General features: G+C 48.5%; 1 protein-coding gene across 16 annotated transcripts in view; it reads right to left on the reverse strand.

Moving 5' to 3' along the window:
• The window catches only part of NCOR2 (nuclear receptor corepressor 2), a 260683-nt gene that overhangs the window by 178438 nt on the left and 61956 nt on the right, over positions 1-20289 (reverse strand). For all 16 annotated transcript variants that reach the window (XM_030024273.2, XM_030024281.2, XM_030024280.2 and 13 more), the window contains exon 2: positions 5671-5882. In XM_030024273.2, the coding sequence (XP_029880133.1) occupies positions 5671-5775 (105 nt within the window). In that variant the 5' untranslated portion in view covers positions 5776-5882. The remainder of the gene's footprint in view (positions 1-5670; positions 5883-20289) is intronic.

Consider the following 20289-nt stretch of genomic DNA (forward strand, 5'->3'; position numbering starts at 1 on the left):
GCCCAAACTTCCACCTTAAAAGCACATTTTGCTCATCGTCGCATCTCTTCTGCGGTGTAGTCCCCCACCTTCTCCTACCACACACGCTCCCACACAACACCCATAACCTATCTCTGCAGGTCCATGTAGGACCCCTTTGCCTTTCCCCCACTCTGCTCTCCTACACTTCCTCACACCTCCACAGCAAATCCTTCAGTTCAAAGAACCCGACTTGCTCAGTATCTTGAATAAATGTGGTGACAGTGACAATCAGCAAAAGCCCCCAGTCTTGCAGAAAGTGTCTCCAGGGGCTGGTGGGGCAACGCAGGCAGAGTCAGACTAGGAGTGCAGGCAAAGGCTTTACGTCTCCAAAAGTGGCTTCAGTAGGTGTCTACCTTTGCCAAACCACATACGCAGCAAAAGTTCTTTCTTCCCCTGTGGATTTACAATCTTGAGATCAACCAAAAGCAAAGCATCACCCTCTGCATCAAAGGATGTCCAAATAGCAAATTAGGGAGCAACCATAGAAGTTTACAGTAGCTTGCAGAAAAAGAACTGTTTTGGATAAAGGCTGTATCCTAGGGAAAATGAGCTTTAAATCAAACTGCTGTAAGCCAACTCCTCCTTCCTGGCAATGGGAGAGACACCCCAGGGCAGGGAATTAGGTGTCCTGTTCTTTCACCTTCATGCTCTCCCAGTCCCACAGCAGAAAGCCAATTCTCCCAAATCCACCGCTGAGCTGCTCAGAGCTCATGCAGTCCTTCACTGGAAAGGTACTCAAGAGAGATCATGCCGAGTTCTCGTGACAGACCCGATCAGAGTCAGTATTTCCAAGGTATGTTTTTGATTTTCATGGCATTCCTTAAAACATTAGCTGGAGCCCAGCAGGCAGAATTCAGGATGCTAATCTCTGGCACCAACCGCCCCCCACTCAGCTGCGCAGCTGGTAGCAGGAGGCTTTTCTTTGCGCTCGGAGGTGGTTGGAGAAGGCTCTTCACAGCCTGGGGGATTTCAGCATTTGGCACCATAAACTCTTCCGTTCTGCAAGTTCCTGGAGCACCGACACAGACTGGCATTTTGCTTCCAGCAGATAAAAGTGTGAATAACTACTCCAAGGAAAACCAACACAGCAGCAAAGGCGCTATGTGCTGTAATGCAAAATACACTGCCTCTCTGCAGGCTTACCTGGTGTCGCCTTGCCACGCTGATCATGTCACTGCGGAAAGGAGCTAGCTCCTGCCATCTCGGGAGCCTGCATCTCCTTACAGCACCTTCCACGGCAGGATGCTGGGTTTAACTTGCCCTGCTCAAACTGTTGGGAGGAGGAGTCTGGGCAAGGAAGGCACTCAATTCCCTCCAGGCCACCACTTGGCTAGGACACCAAATCAACACACAAGCTTGCATCAACCTCTTGTCTCTGGTTCAGACAGACAAGGAATTTATTTATCATGGGCCAAAAAAAATGAGCGATCGGGCTGAGACGCTCCTGCACAAGTGCCGTTTTGCAGGCAGGGTGTTTAATGAAGGAACTACAGAGCTGCGTCCAGACAGGAGAGGTGGCATGGGAGAAAGCATGAAGGTCTCAAAGCTGGAGCAGAGGGGTTAAGGAGGGGGTTAAGCTCACCCTTCCATCTCAGCTGAAGCAGTGCGTGTGGGGAATGCAGGCAAACAGCACGCAGGAGGCATGCCGAGCACCTCTTGTTTTGCAGGGAGGGGATTCAAGTGACGATGGAGCACCAATTTCATATGCATGTGCACACACCCCAATCCTACCAATCCCCAAACCTATTTAGTTTCTCTGGTAGGTAAGTCACTAAAAGCACCCCAAAAGCAGAAGCTGTTTTGGCACAGAGGCTACTGACCCCCAGCATCTCCTGCAGCTGATACCACCCTCCCAGAAACCCCAGCCTGCATCCAAAGCCGTATCATTCCTGCAGCTCTGAAATGTCAGGGCACTAACAGGAGAACTATGACTGGTAAGGAGGGCACAGCAAGAAACTGGATCCACACGGGAGAAAGAGAGGGGAGCCCTTCTGTCCCCAGGGAATATTATTGATCACAAAGAGGCTTTAAAAGGAAAGGGGGACATGCACTATGCAGGGAAATTGATCTGTTTACAGAAAATATCTGCAGGTTGCCTGAAAATGAATATCCTTCATGCAAACGTTTCCTTTGAGAGAGCATGAACTTTGGACACATTAGAAGGTTAAGAGCTTAAGTAAAGTGTTTTTTCACCTTTAGCTAAAGGTCATGGAGCATTCAAACAATTCCTCTGTTCCCAAGCTGAACATGACAGAAGTCAACTAAGCACCCCAACATTACAGCTAATGAATATGGAAACCAAAAACATTTCCCCTGCAGTTCGGCCAACAACCACTCAGTGCTCTTCAGAAGAAACTGCTGATTATTGGTGATTTTAGTTTTACCTAAAGAAAGTCAAACAAACCAGAACCTTTTCATCAAGCTTCCTTCTCCCCTTTAAAACCATGCACACTTGTCAAAGTTTTTTTACAAGTTATTTTTTTAGTAAGATGGAATTAAATCTAGGGTCATTATAAAATACCACACCATTTTCACATCCAGCCTCCCTGAAAGCTGTTGGGACCTGCGGTCCCAGTGAGTAGAAGGACACCCTGATAGAGTTGGGGACAAATCTACCCTGCTGAAGAGCCTGTTTGCTGCATCACCCATCAGAGCTCAGTCTGGATCAGACCCATGGGTTCACAGCCCTGCCCAAAGCTGGCACCTAAGAGTGAAACCAGCCAACAAACATCCTCACTCAACCGGTACTGGATCTTCTTTGCCAGCTCCAAACTCAGCAGTAACTCCTGGAACACACTGCTGGGAGATAGTGCCCATATGTACAAAGCATATTTCTGTCCATTCACTTGAAATGCATCTTCTTCTCCATTTTGTTGGATATTCCCTTGGGTTTTATACAATGGGAGAAGAAAAATGCCCAAGAGTGCTTCCACTGCCTTCTGCCCCTTCACAACATCCCCTCTCACTTGCCTCATCTGTGAAATCAAACAGCTGCAATCCTTTAAATCACTTTTCATAAAGCGTCTCCAAGCCTAAAATAATGTCACGGCTCATTTCTGAGCTCAGTATTCCTGCAGCGCCGCATTTCCCTGGTGCGACTGTCACAGTTGGACTGTGATTATTTATTTATATTATAATAGCATTTACAGCCCTGCTGTGCTCAGCCCTGCGCACACACCCAGGAGGTGACCCAGGGCGTTTCCACCACCAGGATAAGGATCCCTAGGCTGACGAATTCCCAGTTCTCAGGAAAGGATGTCGTAGAACACAGCAAACCAGAATCAAAATCTAATCAGATGCAAGACATGCTAGTGTCAGGTTGGTTTTGGCCTCTCTTGCTTTCTTCCAAACAAGCTCTCACTGTGCAAACACACCCCATGACAAAACTGACCTGGCCAAGACATGCAAGCAAATACCACTTTTAATATTAAACAGCGCAGCAACTTCAAAGCAACCGGGCTCTCCTCTCCCAAGCAATCCCACCAGAGATCCACTCTAGCCCCAGAGCCATGGCCAGGTTCCAGCTCACGGCGCCGCCGAGCAAGACACGTGTTTGCAAACAGCTGAGGGTGGCAGGGCAGATCATGCAGGGACATGCTTAAAGAAACGCTCTGCCTACCCTCATGAGGAGAGGCAAGGTGCATTCCATTTGTGTGGGGCTGGCACACTTCTACCAACAGGAGCCTTTTGGCTTTCCATCCAAAAAAATCTCAGCCCAGACCTCTCCTGCATCCAGACACCTAAAAGGTATCACATAACTTTGGAAGATTACATGTGGCTGTAAAAATAGCTTCTAGAAGCAAACGCCAGCAACTTCTTCCAACATTAATATGATAGAATAGAAACACTATTCACACTACTCAGAGAGCAGGGCAGGTTGGAGAAACCCTGAGCTCCATCCAACTTGCAAACAACTGCCCCGCTTGGTTCATTCTGCTGTTGCAACACTAAGGGGAAGCAACTGGGGTTTGCAGGAGACAAGGACTCAACACCCCAAGGCTAGGAGCCTTTCGCACTCCTCCAGAATCTATCTCCACATTGGGTATTGAGGTTTCTTTGGTTTGTTTTTAAATCATGGCTTTGCAACAAATGCAGGTCTTGCTCACCTGGTCACATCCTCCTTCTGCTCGAGTTTCTGATAAAGAGAGAACTGGGATCATCTTCTTGAGACAAATGCTCTTGTTCCATCCCACCTCCCAAATAAACACGCTCACACCAATGGAAGCAAGACTCCCATAAATCGAACCAGGTCAGCGTGTCTCATACCCTGGATGAAAAGCTTCTTTGTGCAGAAGCACGCAGGCCCCAAGCGATCTAGATGAGCCAGCTAACGCAGCCAAAAGCTCGTCCTGTGCCCTGCTTAACGTTTCTATTTCAAAGCCTTTCCAAACTCTGGCTCTGCTCACCATGCCACTCTGCTGAAGCCCAGGAAAGAGGGCAGATGAGGGAATTTCACCCCTTCACTGACACTTCATGGGTTTCCAGGCTTTCAAGTCAAACCCTAAAGTCATCACAGCACAAATTTTACCATTCAATAGCCATCACTGTCAGAAACATAACCCCGAGACAAGGTCTCCTCACTGACTTGTGTTACAAGCGCCTTCCTGTCTGTGGCCACCTCACTGTAACCCACCAAGAAGCAGCTCTAAAGAGCAGCCTTGCAAGCATGTGCCACGCTCCAGAACCTAATAAGATTCATTTAAGCAGCTTCAGCTGACTAAAGCTGTTCCACTGAGGAGAGTTTTTTCCATTAAGGTCTTAACCCTAAAACATTCAACCACCCAGGATGAGCAAGCAGAGATGTACATGAGTGACGTAGCACAGAAAGGAGAGGCTGGATCCAGGTGAATTAACCTGTGCAAGCTCCAGTACATTCAACAAAACACAGCCAACAAAAAAATCACCACCAATTTATGTCTTGATCCAAGAGAAGACAAGACGACAGGTCAAAGGTAAGAGGGGTAAAAAAGTGGGGAAGGACAAAGTGGAAAAAAAAAATCAGCAGCTCAGTTTTCTTCTCGCTCCCCAGGAGTGCCACCACCAGCCAGGAACTCCAGGTAGAGAGGGGCAGGTCTCCTGACCGAAGGACAGGCGGCAGGTTCACCCCCGGCAGTCTGCCTGGAAATCAGGAGAGCTCTCCCGTGGGTGTGAGGAGCAAGGACCAGGCTCACTGGGAAGCGGTGAGCCCACGTGCAGGGAGAGGACGCTCGTTCCCTTGTGATTCAGCGCTAAGGAAAGGCCATGCAGAAGAGGGCTGGAGGCCACATGCTCCTGCTCCACATGGATGGCCAACCTTCCCCTCTCCCCCCAGGCTGGTTGCTGCCTCCAACCAAGGTTGCTCTTGCCAGGAAGACAAACAGACTTGGGTGCTCAGAAGTGATGAGCCAGAGCCCACAAGCACCACCACAGCAAGTGCCAGGATGAGGCTGGAAAGGGAGAGAAAAGCTGAAAGCACCATATGGAGAAACAAAAGAGGATCCCACGAGAGAGGAACGATGAAATCCTGTACCACAGGCACGGAAACAGTCTGATTTCTCTGTAACAGCCACATCCGAGACCAGCACAGCTGAACCACTGCCCCAGCAATGGGGACGCACCATGCAGCTCCTACCCTGCGAGCGGGTAGGGAAGGAAAGTCTCTTGCCTTACCGCATGTGGTCGAGCAATCTGAACCGGATAGGACATGGCGTGCGGGGGGTAGCGCGGCTCGGCAGCACGCCAGCCCTGCGTCACGGGCTGCGTAGATCCAGACATGTCGGAAGAGCAGGTGCGGCGGTCACTGCTTCCAAATCACCAACAAAGGATTAGGAGAGCCAAGAGCTCCTCTTCATCATGAATGTGCTTTCCAGGTCACACAACAACTAGAAGCAAACGGGAAAGCAGCGGGTTAAAATTAAGCCAACCATGGTTCCACAAGACAACTGAACATCAAGCCTTGGGCGATCACCAAAACCTGACTGCCCTCGCAACTCTCCAGCAGCCCCGTTTTCCACTTTGCAAACACCGCTGCCAAGTTTTTGCTGTGGATTACTCCTATCACAGGGGAGTCCAAATACAAGATTATCCCAAATTCATCCCATCCAATTGCCCTGGAAAGCCTTCCCCCAGCACCAGCAGGACCAGGCCTGCAAACTGCCAGCAATTTATTTGGGCCCTGTTGACCTATGTCTTCAAGTCTCCTGGAGATGAGTATTTTTTTGGGGGTGGAGGGTGACTTAGTTCCCAAAAACACAAGCTAGAGTTTTGGTACTTCAAAGCAAGGTCCAAAGGCACAAGGTCCCTCCCTCAGCCCATCCCTTTCCCCATTCACGCTCTCACACATCCGCACACATTTCTTTCAGTGCCCTCCTTTCCAAGCTGTGGCCATTTTTGCAGCCACCTGCAGGTAAACACTGATCTATGCCAGGAGGGACAACAGATACCAACCTCCCCAGCAGCCATGTCCACCCACAGGGCTACACTAAAACCCGATCCTAAAGCACACCACACACCTCCAGTGCCACCTAAATCAGCCCTTCTGATTAGGACCAAGAGCCAGAGAAGACACCATGGCCCTAAGGGTATTTTCACAAACACCCCTGTCACCCACACATTCGCTTCTTTAGTATGTGTTGCAATTCCTTTCACAGCTGTAACAAAACCAGGAAAACCAACAAAGTAGGAGGACTCCCCTCGGCCCCAAGAGGAGATTTACAAGTTACTAATTTTTATAGATACTTCACATAGTTTGTTAGGTGAGGATTTTAAGCCTCCTGGTTTTTGTCTGGATTTCAAGGAAAAAAGTAACAAATGTCTAAGTGCTGCCCTTCATCACTGCCAGTTTAAGGTGCGTTAACTATTATTCTTGTATTAGTGGTCAGTTATACAAAGCATAAATTCCCACTGCTGCCTGGGCTTGGGGGATGCTGCCAGGACTGACCCCGAGCAGGGAGAGCCCCGAGCAGGGAGAGCCCCAGCTCCCCAGCTCTCCCTCCCCAGGACCTGTTCTCCACCCCGCGCAACGCTGAGCACACTCACACGCCTCCTCCCCAGCAAAGGTAGACATTAACATATAGATTTGTGCAAGGTTTTTGGCAGTATCAAAATCTTTCATCAACACACTGGGAGCAGCAGAGAAAGCTTCCAGTGCTGTGAGCTCCCCAGCGGCATCTCCCTATGCTCTCATGGTCTCTGCTGCACGAGGAACACAGCCAGCCCAAGCCAACGCAATTTCAACCGAAACAGCAGTTGGCATGTACAAAAACCAAAAGGGGGTGGGAAAGGAGGAGGGGGGGAAAAAAAAAAAAAAAAAGAGGAAGTTTTTCTTTGTCTTTTTCTTTTTTTTCCCCGCCTGTGAGACCACAGATCAGCCCGTGCTGATAAAACACTTGCTATCTGCTGCAGGCAGGCACAAGACCACCTCGCTGGTTTGCCGGCATCCATGCACGACTCACCAGCCAGAAATAAAATCAAACCAAGGCAACGGTCCCCGTCAGGCTGGGCACAAGAAGCAGGGCAACAACAGCAGGAGGAAAGCAGCCTAAGGAAGCCACCTTACAAAGAGGTCAAGTTTTACAAAAATAGTATTTTTCACCAAATTCCCATTAAGGCCTAAGGGTGACAGCCATGCAGAGACATCTCCATGCTCCTGCCGAGGGTCAGCCAAGCCTCTTTGGCAAAAGGTATTTTGCCAAGTTACGTACGGGAAAACACACAGCAAGGTTTGGCTCTCAGGGCAGGGAGAGAAGAGACAACCAGGTCCCCTCCTGCTTTCAAGCTGACTCCCTGCACAGGAGCCGGGATTCCCCCCGGTCCTGCACCCACACATCCCTGCCGAGCCCCGGGGCACCTTACCTGCCACCCCGGTCCCGGGAAGCACCGGTGGCCCAGGAACAGCCCGGCTCTCACGCGATGGGGACAGCCTCCCCACACAGGAGCTTGGTGTGCTCGGTGCAATCCACCCCCGGGGCAGGAAAGCCCCTGCACACGCGGGGGAATTCAGAGGCACCCAGAACGCAACCAGTGCGTATTTACACTTCCAGTATGACTACCCCACTTCCCCTCGTGCTTCCGACTGGATGGGATTTTAATCACCGATTCCCACCCGAAGCTGGGGGCCGTGCAGGGAGCATGCAGTTCAACATCCACTCTGCTCACCCTCCAGGGACACACCACCACCCTCCCAGCTCTCCTGCAGCCCACGTATGCTTCTATAGGGGTAAACCCTCCCTGCAGCTGCCAAGGACACCGTGCACGATGCTCTCAAGGGCTCCAAAAGCTCGCTGGGATCTGCAGAAGTTTAAGGTACTTTCCTAATAACGGATTCAAACTTGGACATCTTGGCTTGCAGCCACCTACAAGTTAATTAGCACATGTAAATATATATAGACACACACGCATGTATATACACACACTCCAAGATGGGGAGGCCCAGAGCCCTTAGCAGCTTTCAGCAAGCCAACTACTTCCATGGAAGCTCAGCAGGTAGACCAGACCGTGCCGTGGCAGCTGCCTACAGTAAAAGAAATGGGAAGATTTTTCTTTTTTTAAACTCTTCAGATCAGAAGTTCAGCTTTAGAACTCAGCATCAAGTGCAAAGCCTCACGGTGTCAACCTCTAAAATGGTTTAAAAGCTTTTTTGCACCTGTCTGCAACCAGAAAAAAAGTTAACTCTCTACTAGAGGGATGCACAAACACACAGTGAAATTACAGGGGCCAACAAAACCATCCTACACCAAGGCACAAGGCACACTGCCTGCAAGCTCTGCCGCACTGGTGATGTGCACTAACTACACGCTAGAAGGATCACAAGAGGTTTTTTTCCTTACCAAGGGCAGCAAACTACCTCTGCCTCAACAAGAAGCCCTGGAAAGCCAAGAGTAAAAATCATGTGCTTGCAAACAGGCAAAGCACACTGCCCATGCATTTCCACACTTGCAAACCATGGAGCAGCAGGTCATCAGCAAGATCTCAGCGCAAGTCTAAGGCCCTGGATGCTCTCCACTGCAGCTGGACTGTGGGCTGGAGCCAAATGAGGTCACCAAAGCACTGGGGCAGCTCCACAGATGCCATGGCCTTAAATCCCATTTTTATGCTCCATGTGTGAAGAAAGGGGCTGCTGCAGCGTGCCCAGTCCAGCACCACTCCAGGAAGGAGGACGGTCCGTGGCCAGCCAGCAGCAGGGCTGTGGGTGCTCCCACTGGGGAGCAAAGTGGGAGCATAACATCTTGCTGGAGATGTACAGGTGCTGCTTCAGAGCTGGGCACAGCTGGGACACTGCTTGGTTACCTATCCCCAGCAAAAGATACCGGGGCGCCTCCTCATCCACAACCCTTTATTAATTATTTTTGAGAGAGGAACACAAACAACAGGAGCAGATTAATGGAAGTAAAAGAGAAATAGCGCAGCCAAGCTCTTTAAAGATTTAAGATCAAACTGTTTGGTTCCTACTTTTCTCAACTGATTTTGATGAGGAACAGACATTGTCTCACAGGAAAAGTATTTCCCCCCCAGTTGGAGTCTCCATCAGAGACTGTTTTATCCGCAGACCTGTGTTAGCCATTACAGCACTAGGTATGAGGAGATTTACAGTCTCTGATTAGGAACGGGAGAAAGCTGGAGGTTACTGGCAAACCCAGCACCAGGGCTACAACATGAACCTGTGGAAGAGGCAAGAGCCCACAGAGGCTCTGGCACCCATTTATTTCCACCTGTTTGGGAGACTCCCAGGATCCTGACCCACGGCCGATGCCTTCAAAAACTCCACCCTCCTCCCCCCTGCCGAATCCACGCAGCAAAGCACAGCTACCCTGCTCCTCTGTTTCTCCTCTTCGTGTGCCGTTTACTAAAATCATTTCCCCATCACCCGTTCTCCCTAGTTTACATCGTGAAAGCACTCTAAAAGCCACTGCAAGTTGCTGCAGGCTTACCGGCACACAGAGGAGCTCTGCCCACACACCCAGCTGCCCGAGCGCCTGCCACCTCCCAGCAGCATATGCCAGCTCAGGCACAGCCCGTGCTAATGGTGTGTACAGCACCGGGCCAAGCAGACTCGTGTCCAGCCCAAAAGATGGGCACAGACAAGCTCACGACGCCCCGCGGTCATCTACAGGTTCACAGTCAACACCGCTCAGACACAGGGCTGAACACCTCTGTGCTGGTCCTTCAGCCCAGCTCCTGACCGCGGCAAAAGCATACACCGATACAGTCAGGACCGTGCAAAAACCCTACAGGTCTAAATCTGCAGTCAAATTGAGTTGCAAAGAATTTAATTAACATCATTCAACACACTTGTTGCTCTTCAAAGTTAGAGCCAACTCTCCTGATCAGCTCTGTACTCCTCAGGGAGAGCAGGATTCCCAGGTGAGGTCCCTGGCTTGCCACTGACACAACATAAATCTGGGCAAGTTGCCGTAATTACTCCATGCCTTAGTTCATCTGTCTGAAAAGTGAGAACAACAAGACACTCCCAGCTCACAGAAAATACCAGTTCACCCATCCTCATAAGAGTTTTAAAGATCCCAATGAAAACACACTGCTTAAGTTCAAAATAAACTTTTTTTTTTTTTAAGCAAGCACATGCTGAAATAAGATTAGCAGAATATGTTGTTTCTTAAATCCAGAGTAATGTTACTCAACTTGTGGTCTACGGACCATGGATGGTCTACAGAAGACGTTAGGAGGTAGCCCACAAAAAGACTGCAAAAGACCTTACTAAAAGGCAACAACTAGTACCACCATACTGCGCAGACAAGGCAAATAAACGAAATGCTGGTAGCACTCACCAGGGCACATTTAAAGTGAAGAGTATTGACAACAAAGGTAATAGTTTATTTAGATTAAACAATGCAAGTTTTTTGAAAAAACAACCAAGTCATCTTTACTCAAATGCTAAATACATGATAATTTTCCTCCTCGGACAAGAAAGAAAAGGTATATATTCTCCAGTCAACTCGTGTATTTTGAAATAAAAGGAGACATTTGTTTATAATGCTTAATTAATACCAAGCTATAACATTCACCTCCAAGAGGCCAACCAACCCATGATGCTTAAAAAACCCCAGCGCACACTTGTGTGCAGCACAGCAGAAAAGCATATTGCCTGTCGGCAGCTGTCCCAGGGCCAGTAACAGCACTGACACACCATACAGCTCTAGATCAAAACCAGACCTGAAAAGCAGTTAAGAGATTTACCCACACCCATTTTAAAGCACTAGTGGAAGCAAAAATAATTGAAGTGTGATGAAAATGGGTAGAGAGACTATCCTAAGAAATGCACCACAACGTAATGGTAATGGATTTGTCTAATCAATACGTGCATGAAATCTTCTTGGAAGATAGTTGACATTCTACAAAAATATTTATATGTACTGTATCTATTAAGTACTTTCAATAGGAAAGCAGGCTCTCTGCCATAAATTTAGGGCTCTATTCAGAATAACAAAGATGACTATGTCAGTGTCTGCAGCCTGGGAATCCACAGTAGCATTCAATCACAGCAGGGTACAGAGGTTTTAAATTAAAATAGCAGCACAGGGTCAACAGGAAAGATCAGGCACATCCTGAGCTCAGTGGCATGGAGGGAGGTTATTTCAACCCCAGGGGTCACGGCTTGTACCTGCATGTGATCTTAAAACATTTTTCTTGCTTTGGAAGAGTACAAAAGCAAAGGCGGGCTGGCAGCACCCTGCACATCATGGCCAGACCCTGCGGTTCCTCAGGTGCACCTCAAACAGCGGTACCCAAAGCAGCTCTTGCCCTGTTCCCTGGCTCGCCCGTTGACAGCAGCCCTCCTCCCTCGTCTCTTTTGGCCAGATGACTTTTGAACTAGATCGATTTCCTAGCCTGACTGATGGTACAGATGCACAAGCAATTACAGCAGCAGATCTGGAGGAAGAAGGAGCCTTGCAGCACCATGACGGAACTGCCCAGGGAAGGATGCTACCCTTGAAAGAAGGTACGACCGGTCCCTAAGGCCACAGAGGGGATGGCAGAAGCTCAAGAGCTGAAGTCTCTCATCCTGTTTTGCTGCCTCCTTGCTGGAAACCTCTAGGCTGCATCAGCTCTCCCACCGCAGCATGGCTCCACACAGAACCAGTTCTGATCCCCAATGAGGGGTAAATTCTCTGCCCTGCTCCTATCACTGCCCAAAGAGGCAAAGCAGGATTTGCAACTTGTATTTCTCCTTTTCAATCTTTCCAAGCTATTTTGGGCACGGGACCCACGTTTAGCTCTGCCCTGAGATAACCTTTGCCAGCATTTGTGTACAGATCTTGACACCGCAGCTGCACAGAGCAAGGTCAGAGGGTTAGATTTTGCACAGCCCCACTCCCGGTTGTGTTTCGAAAGGCAGGTTTGTCAGACAGACTGCTCTGAGCAGTGACACCACACTGGCCTGATGCTTCTGCCAGAGGAAAGTACGTGCTAACTGTACGTACTTAGGAGCTGCAACTCCTGCCACTAACAGCCCTGGTGCAGACCCCAACTCTCATAATCGGGTTGCTTGGGAGCAGATGAGACATCTGCACCACCTGCCCCACCACGAACACCCCTTGTCAGATGAGCACTTGCAACGGATCTCACACAGTTTAAGTACCTCCCAGCCCTCAGCAAAGAGGCTGCAAGTGACCTTGTGACGGCTCCCAGAGGGGCTCGTATGTGCTTAAATGAACAAGACTGACCCATTTCTCTTTGCAGGAGCACTCGGCTGTCATTCCCCAGCTGCAGGGACACCGCCTTATTAAAATGCACAAGTCACATTCCAAGTGCCAGCCTGGCCATGGCTCCAGCCTCAGGGTCAGCACCAGCGTGGCTGGCCTGAACCCTTGCTTTTCAAATCCTGCCATAACGTGCCTCTTTCCCTTTAGTTTCCCTCCTCCCGTTGTTAGATTTTCCCCTCCTAATCAATTAAAAAAACCTTAAGCATCCCTGGTTTTTGCAAGTTGAGACTGCAAAAGCACGCAGACAACCCGTGGATCATCTGGATGGTGAGCTCGTCAGCAGGGATGCGATGGCAGAGCCGCTCCTGTTACACAACGGCATCGCTGCTCCCGTGCCAGGGCGCCCACGGCCCTGCAAACCCATTCCCATGCTGCTCCGCTGGGAAGCGGAGAGCCAGCACACACACAGCCACACACAACCCACAGCTACTGACTGGCAGCTGCACTCTAAATGCCCAAAAGGGACACTTCAAGTAATTAAAGATACTGACAAGGAACAGTGAAAAAGAAACCCACACTAAAAAAAAGGGGGGAGGTGGGATTTGGATCCATGCACAGGCAATTCATGGAACAAAGGAGTTATTTTAAGTCTAGGCTGGAAATAGAAAACAAATTAGACCACGCAAGGCCTTTGTTGAAGATGATCTGCAAAGACAAATGGAAAAGCCTAGAGAGGAAATAAAAAACACCCAAACACGAAACCACCCGGGCACTGGGACTGCAAAGGGAAACAGGGCAGGGAACTAGAGGAGGAAAGGAAAGGAAAGGAGTGACAGTCAAATGCCAGAGCCCAGATTAGGCAGCCAAAAAGGAGACAGATAAGAAAACCAGTGCAGGACAGCAAAAGCCAACCAGCAGAATCGACTAGTAAAACCCCAGGGGGGTTCCACCCCCAGGGGTGGAAAAAAATGCTGAAAATGCCCCATTTTCTGATGGAAGCCCAGCCCAAAGCTCCAGATACAGAAATGCACGAGCTAAAACTAAAAAGCATGTCTGCTGGGGCAAGATGGACTGTGTGAAGGCACAAACCAAACCCTCCTCCTCTTCTACCCAAACCCCTGTCTGGCAGCCTGAAATGCTGTAACACTCACTCCATGCCGCCACATCCATCCGGGACCCAAGGCAATTTTAGCCATGGGGCAAGTGCAGACAGCCTGTTGCAGGGCAAAGCTCCTTCTCTCCCCACTCCCGGACCCGGTCCCCTCCCTGCACACACTATACGACCTTTTCCACTTTAACTGCCCTCCCCCCCTTACATTAAACACGGGCTTAAATATTGTAATTGTTACACAGTACTAATCTCAGTTTAATAAACACACACAAGCAACTTTAAATTAAGGGGAAAAAAATGCAATTCCATGCCAACGTGCAATAAGGATATAGTAACCGTACGACTATTTCAGCCACGCTCCAGAGTACATTAAACAGCACATTAACAACCATCGCTGTAACAACACATCATCACTACACCCAGTCGCAGCTCCCAGGAGCTAACCTAAACCCCAGACTATCCAGATAAACAAGGCTTTTAAAATGCAAGGGAGATTACAAAGCACCTGCGAGATTTATTTATATATTTTGCACAGAACACGCTGCTCATTTGATTTTCAAACCCTTCAGTTCATATTGCTAAAGAGACAGGTCCTCTGATGTCTTGGGCACGTTCATGAAAGCTAGGGGAGTCATCTCCTCGAGATCCTTTTGTTGAACAAATTACTCAGCTCAGGAGTGACATTTTCAATTATTTACATCCTGAATAAAGAAGGGAAACTCATTTTCTGGAGTTCCTAAGATAAGTTCTTTGAGGCAGATTGTACTGCTAAACATTTTCTCCTTTCGCACGTTCCCAATTTCAAAGACGACAAAACATCTTTGCCTTCTAAATTATTCCTTTTCTTTCATGATCCTCTAATGATTCAGGAGTCTAAACTTCACACAAGGATCTTTGAAGAGCACTGACTGCCAGCATAAAAGCTGAACTATTGTGACAAACTGCACAATTTAATGCCTCCATAGGAAGACGTGCAAAGGAACAAAATTACCCTAGGGAACCGAAACAAAACCTGCAAATAAATTAAATGACCTGTAAACTAAGGTACTCAAAAATATATGAGATGCTATGCAGCTGTGCCATAAAATATCACTAAAGAAGGGAGTCATTTGGGAGTGGAGCTGTTTTAAACCCATTTTACTCCAGGTTTGCATTGCAGTTGCTATTCTTACCCAGCACATCGCTGCACCTCAGATGCAGAATGGGAACTTAAGTAATACTAACTCAATTGCTTGTGATCGTCTGTCAAATACCAGCTCTGAACCCTCCACTAGGCCTTCTCCTAACATCCCCCGGGTAATTACTAGCAGATAGAGTCAATTTTCAGCACAGGTTAATAACCGAATTCCAGCCATTTGTTCCTGCACATTGCTACTGCTTTCATTTCTCCCCAGGAAAACCGATGAGAAGTTCAAAGCTTGCTGGTGGCCCAGCAAAAGGAGCTGCTCATTAGTTCTTAGCAGATCAGCTGGAGAGACAGGTCTAAGCAGTAGAAGCCATTAATTGGGTATGTTCTGCTTTCCTTGTCTAGGTAATTAATAGCTTCTAGACAGAAAGTCAAAGTCTCTCTAGAGGCACCAAAAAAATTTCAACATTTGCATACAACGTGTAGCACCTTGCAGAACGCTGGACAATTTGCAGCGAGGGAAGGGGGACAGGAGAACATCACCTCCACCTCCTCCTCCATCCGCTTCTCAAATACCCCTTTACACAAACCAACAGCCCATTTCAGCAAGAGCCCTGGCACGCAGCAGGCGCAATGCAAGGGCTTCAACCCTTCTGCATCCACAGGGGAGTCTTACCCTGAAACGAAGGAGGCTTGCACAGCTCCAGCTCCCTCCAACTTCACTCAAAGGCAAATGGCACTTTGCAGGAGTCGAGCTTTGGGTTAAGTTTCCAGACAGGCTTACAAAGCAGATGGGGATTCCTGATGTGTTTAATAACTGAACCTGCGCAAGTGGGCAAACGGGATTTCAGTGCTTCCCTGCCAAGCTCAATCCTGCTGACAACAAGCTGCCCAAAGCCGTCAGTCAGTCCCCAGCAGATCAGGAGTCCTGGCTTTCTGATCAGGACACTTCTCAAACCACAACCTGGTCAAACACTTTGTAGTTTGCCTTTCCTGGGCTTGGAGCAATGGTTTTCAGCCTGTCGTTTACATGCTTCTGGGAGCCTGTGGACTAGTTTGAAGGAGTCCTTGAAAGGTGACTGGAATTCATTCGAGACGAGACATCTCGAAGGGTCCGCTCTTCCACAGCGAAGCAATGAGAGCCAGCAAGACGAGGACAGAAGCTTCTGGCCTCCCTACCCCATCGTACCAGAGTGAGGGGAGAGTTTTGCCTTATTTCCCAGCAAAACGATCAGTTGCTGGGCTCTCAGTCCACCTTGTTTTGCAATTGTTGAACTCAAAGCTATTTATTAATAGTAATTATTACTACTTTAAAAAAACCCTCAGCTGCCAACATCAAGTTGCTCCTAAGATGACTCACTGGCCTGATTCACTGCTGCTGCTGTGCAGGCACAAGCGGGTATCGCCTGTCACCCTGCACCCACCTGCCCTGGGGCTGAGGTTTCAGATGGTTCCTCGCCCTCCAACCCTTCAGCCAACATAGCAGAAACAAAGAAAAACCACGAGGGAAATGTCTGACGCAAAGCAACCCTCATCAGCTGAGAAGCACCTCTCATGGGCAAACAGAAGTTCTAACACCGAGTCATTTAATTTGGACACAACTGGTCTGGACAAAAGCACCGGGGATGCTAGCAGAGGGAATAGCAGAGTCATAGTACCAAGGTCAAATACTGCTTTTGTGGAGCTATAGAAACAAATTACAGCACAATAGTCTTTCCAGAGTCCATCTGAGGGGTACTTAAGGATGTTTCCCAGCACCTTCATGCATTGAGCTTATAACCTTGATGAAGGCCTCAGATTTAAATTAAGATGAACTCCGGTTACCCACAGCAAGAAACAACATAGCATCTGAAATTGTCTCTGCTAAGGCAATGAGTTTCCCTTGGTATCAAGTTGACGCAGGACAGCTTACACAGGGATAACTAAGAGGATTACCATCCCTAAATCTCCATCACTTCTGCTGGGGCAGCTGAGCTGCTCATGAAACAACTGCAGTTAACAGCCCTGGTATTTTAATGGGAGTAGCCAATGATGGTGGATTTCACTTAAAATAGCTGTAGGGCCCATGAGGACTCTGTACCGAGGCACAGACACACACAGCCCTTCCCACTGCCTTGTGGGAGCCCTACAAACCCCCCAGAGCCCACACAGGGAACACTGATCTGACCAAGCCACCTTCCCCTGCTCTTCACAGCCAACCCAACCTCTGCCACCAGGCACAGGTTGTCAATAGTGGTCCCATGCAGCAGGTAAGGTCTTCCAAACAGTGGTACAAACATGACTCCACTCAGATGCTGTGACTTTGCAGACGCTCCTCTTGGAGGGAGCAAAAGCCTCCTGCCAAGCACAGCCCCTGCTCTCACAGAAAAACTTGCTGTGGGACATGTACGGGAAAACACACTTCTCCTAGGGAGAAGATGGCACAGAAGTGAAGAGTTCAGGGGGAAAAAGGAGGAGGAAAAAAAAAAAAAAAAAAAGCAGCCCACTGCTTTTTTAAATAGCCAAGAGGCAATAACAGCACTCCAGGTGTAAAGCAGTCACAGCAGGGATTATTCCTCTGCACAGCTGGTTAGTGTGTGTGTGTTCCTGGGCTTTGGTTGGGATGGGGGACTCCTTATTTGTTCAGCTTTTGAGCCACAATTCCAGAAGGATTCACACCAGTGGGTACTGATTACAGCTCAGTAGACACAAACATGCCACTTCAAACTGGAAACACAGCAAGTTTCTGCATTTCCCTTGAAAATTCTATAGTAGATTAAGAGCTGAAGGTGCTTTTGGACACATTAATGTGTCCGTTTGTATTAATGTCCACTGTGGACATTAATACAAAAGTACAATGTACTTCACAAACTTACAAGGAATGGTTAAGCAAGGAAACCCTGAGAAAAGGGATAATTCCCATTTTTAAGTTGTACAGGAATTTTTACGGATGAACATAACCCCCCCCCCTTCCCCCCCCCCCCCCCGCAAAGTTGCATGCTTTCCCCAGGAAATTCAGTCTGCTTTAATACAAAACACTCAACCACAATTTCAACCGATGCAAGAACTGCCTGCCCTGCAAAAGGAGCAATGTCATCCTCCCAACAGTTGGGAAATAGCGGGTTTCCTACGCAATCACTGCCAGACTCTCCAGCACTTCCAGAACCTCCCAGCAAGCAGCTCCACACAGCTCATGGGTGCTGCCTTGCAGGATGGAGATGACCCCAGTGGAAGGTTGCTGACTGACTTAGGCAGGCAGGCTAGGGAGCTCCTTAGTCCTCCTCCCACAACTCTGGTTTAAGGGGTGTGGAATGGCTTAATTATGCCCCTCAAGGCAGGAAGAAGTCACTTGTCTTTAAATACTCAGACTTTTATTGAGTTAACATGTTTTAACAAGGTCAAGGCTTGAATGGTAAACTCCTACCCAAAAGAGAATTTGCTGCTTCCCACCTCGCAATTCAGCACCATCCCCCACAGTTTATTTCTGAGCCCTGGGTTAAAGTTATGAACTTTCCAGACCAAAAAAAAAAAAAAAAAAATCAAGAAAAGACGTATTTAAGCAGTCAGAAAGGGTAAATAAACCTTCACTTTCTTTACCCTATCGCAGTGTCCCGGAGAAGCACCTGGCACTCGAACACAGCACCCACACACAACCCCTTGGAAGGGGGCTGCAGGCAGGGTGGCAGGACAGTGGGGTGTCTTCATCTCCTGCCACCTCCTGCCCAGCCTAGGGGTAAGCTCCGGGAAACCCCCTCAGTTTAAATCACTGTGGTCTCTGCAGTGAAAACAGCTGCAGAACAGCTGGCTGGGAACCAAACAACAGGGCACAAGACCACCAGAGCCAACTCCTTCTCCCCACATCTCCTACAGCATGGCTGGTTCCCGATTAGTAGGAAACCTCCAGAAACAAACAAATAAATATTGCAGACAGATGCTAGAAGTAAGCAAACAAATGCTGAATTGTTTGACAACATGGAAAGAGAAATATAAATTGCAGTCTTTCCTAAAATCACCTTCCCACTCCCCCAGCCCAAAAAAAGGCTTCCCAGTTTTGTTTTTACATCAGCCACAAACAGGGCAAGACCATTCCCACATCCCATGAGTCCCAATGTGCTCATTTACATCATCAGCCTTGCCACAATATTACCAAGTCTTAGAAGCTCAGAATCCTAAGGAAAAGCACAGCATTACTCTTCAAACATACACCATTCATCAAGATCATTTAACCATGTACAGCAGAAAGCCGCTTGTTAGACAGGAGCAGGGACAGATGAAAAGTTAACACATTAAACCAACAGCCCTTCCTTGCCAAATTTTACCTACTTCCTGTGGCCCAGTGAGAAAGGCAGAGCATCAGGGACATGCATCACTCAGCCTGCACTTGAGAGGTTTTACTCGTTGTCCACTTGAGCATCCCTCAGCAGTAGTTACTGACCCGAGCAAAAGTGGTATCAATCAGACATAAAGCAGTTTTAATTTCTCCATGCAGGAGTTTGTACTGGTTTGACTGAATTTGCTTTTAAATCAGGTCTTCTTAAACTGGAGCAGGTTTCCTGCTGCGATTCAGATATCCCATTACACAGCTCATCCCAGCAGCCAGCTCTGCACAGCTCAAGCAAATGGAAAGTTGAGCAGTTCATGGAAAAAATGCTTCTATAGACGGACAAAGAAGGCAGATTTAAATAAAATTTTAAAAAAAGTCCCCTTTAATCTTGTGTGCAGAATTTACCTTTAGATTCTGGTACTCGGTTAAATAAAGGTAAAGACAGGTTGGATGAGGCTTTGAGCAACCCGATCTAGTGGAAGGTAAGGGGGCCAGGGGGGTTGGAACTAGATGATCTTTAAGGTCATTTCCAACCCAAACCATTCTATGATACTATGAAAAGCCAGGAAGACAACACCTAGACACAAAGCAGGATGCAGGGTTTACCCTGCACCTCTTCTCTTTTGGGGCAACCTTCCCCCTCTCCCCATTTCCACCCCAGCCTCTTCATGTAAATTCAAATTTGGCCTCACATGCCTCCAAGCAAACCATCCTCCTCCCTTTACAATTTTTAGCTCCCTCAGCACAGACCAGACAGGGCCGTAGAAGAAAGTGCAGGACCCCACCTGCTCTAGCAAGAAGCCAAGTCAGCTGGGCTCTGTGTTAATAGTCACCGGCATTACTGGGGCTCTGCTCTGTATCAGCAAAAACCTCTGCCAAAGCTGCTCGCAAGGACAGCATCCACAGGCACTGGGCAGAAGCAAGAGCATCGCTTGCTGCTTCCCAGATCTGGGCTCCATTCACAGGCAAGCACCAGCAGGCAGGAGAGAGGCTTATGATGGACTCGTTCATCGTCAGGAGCAGGGAGAGATCATTTTATTGGGGTGCTCAATGACAGTACCAGGTGACGACAGATTGCGTAGACCAGCAA

The sequence above is a fragment of the Aquila chrysaetos genome, chromosome 9 (genome assembly GCF_900496995.4).
Source record: "Aquila chrysaetos chrysaetos chromosome 9, bAquChr1.4, whole genome shotgun sequence".
NCBI lineage: Eukaryota > Metazoa > Chordata > Aves > Accipitriformes > Accipitridae > Aquila > Aquila chrysaetos.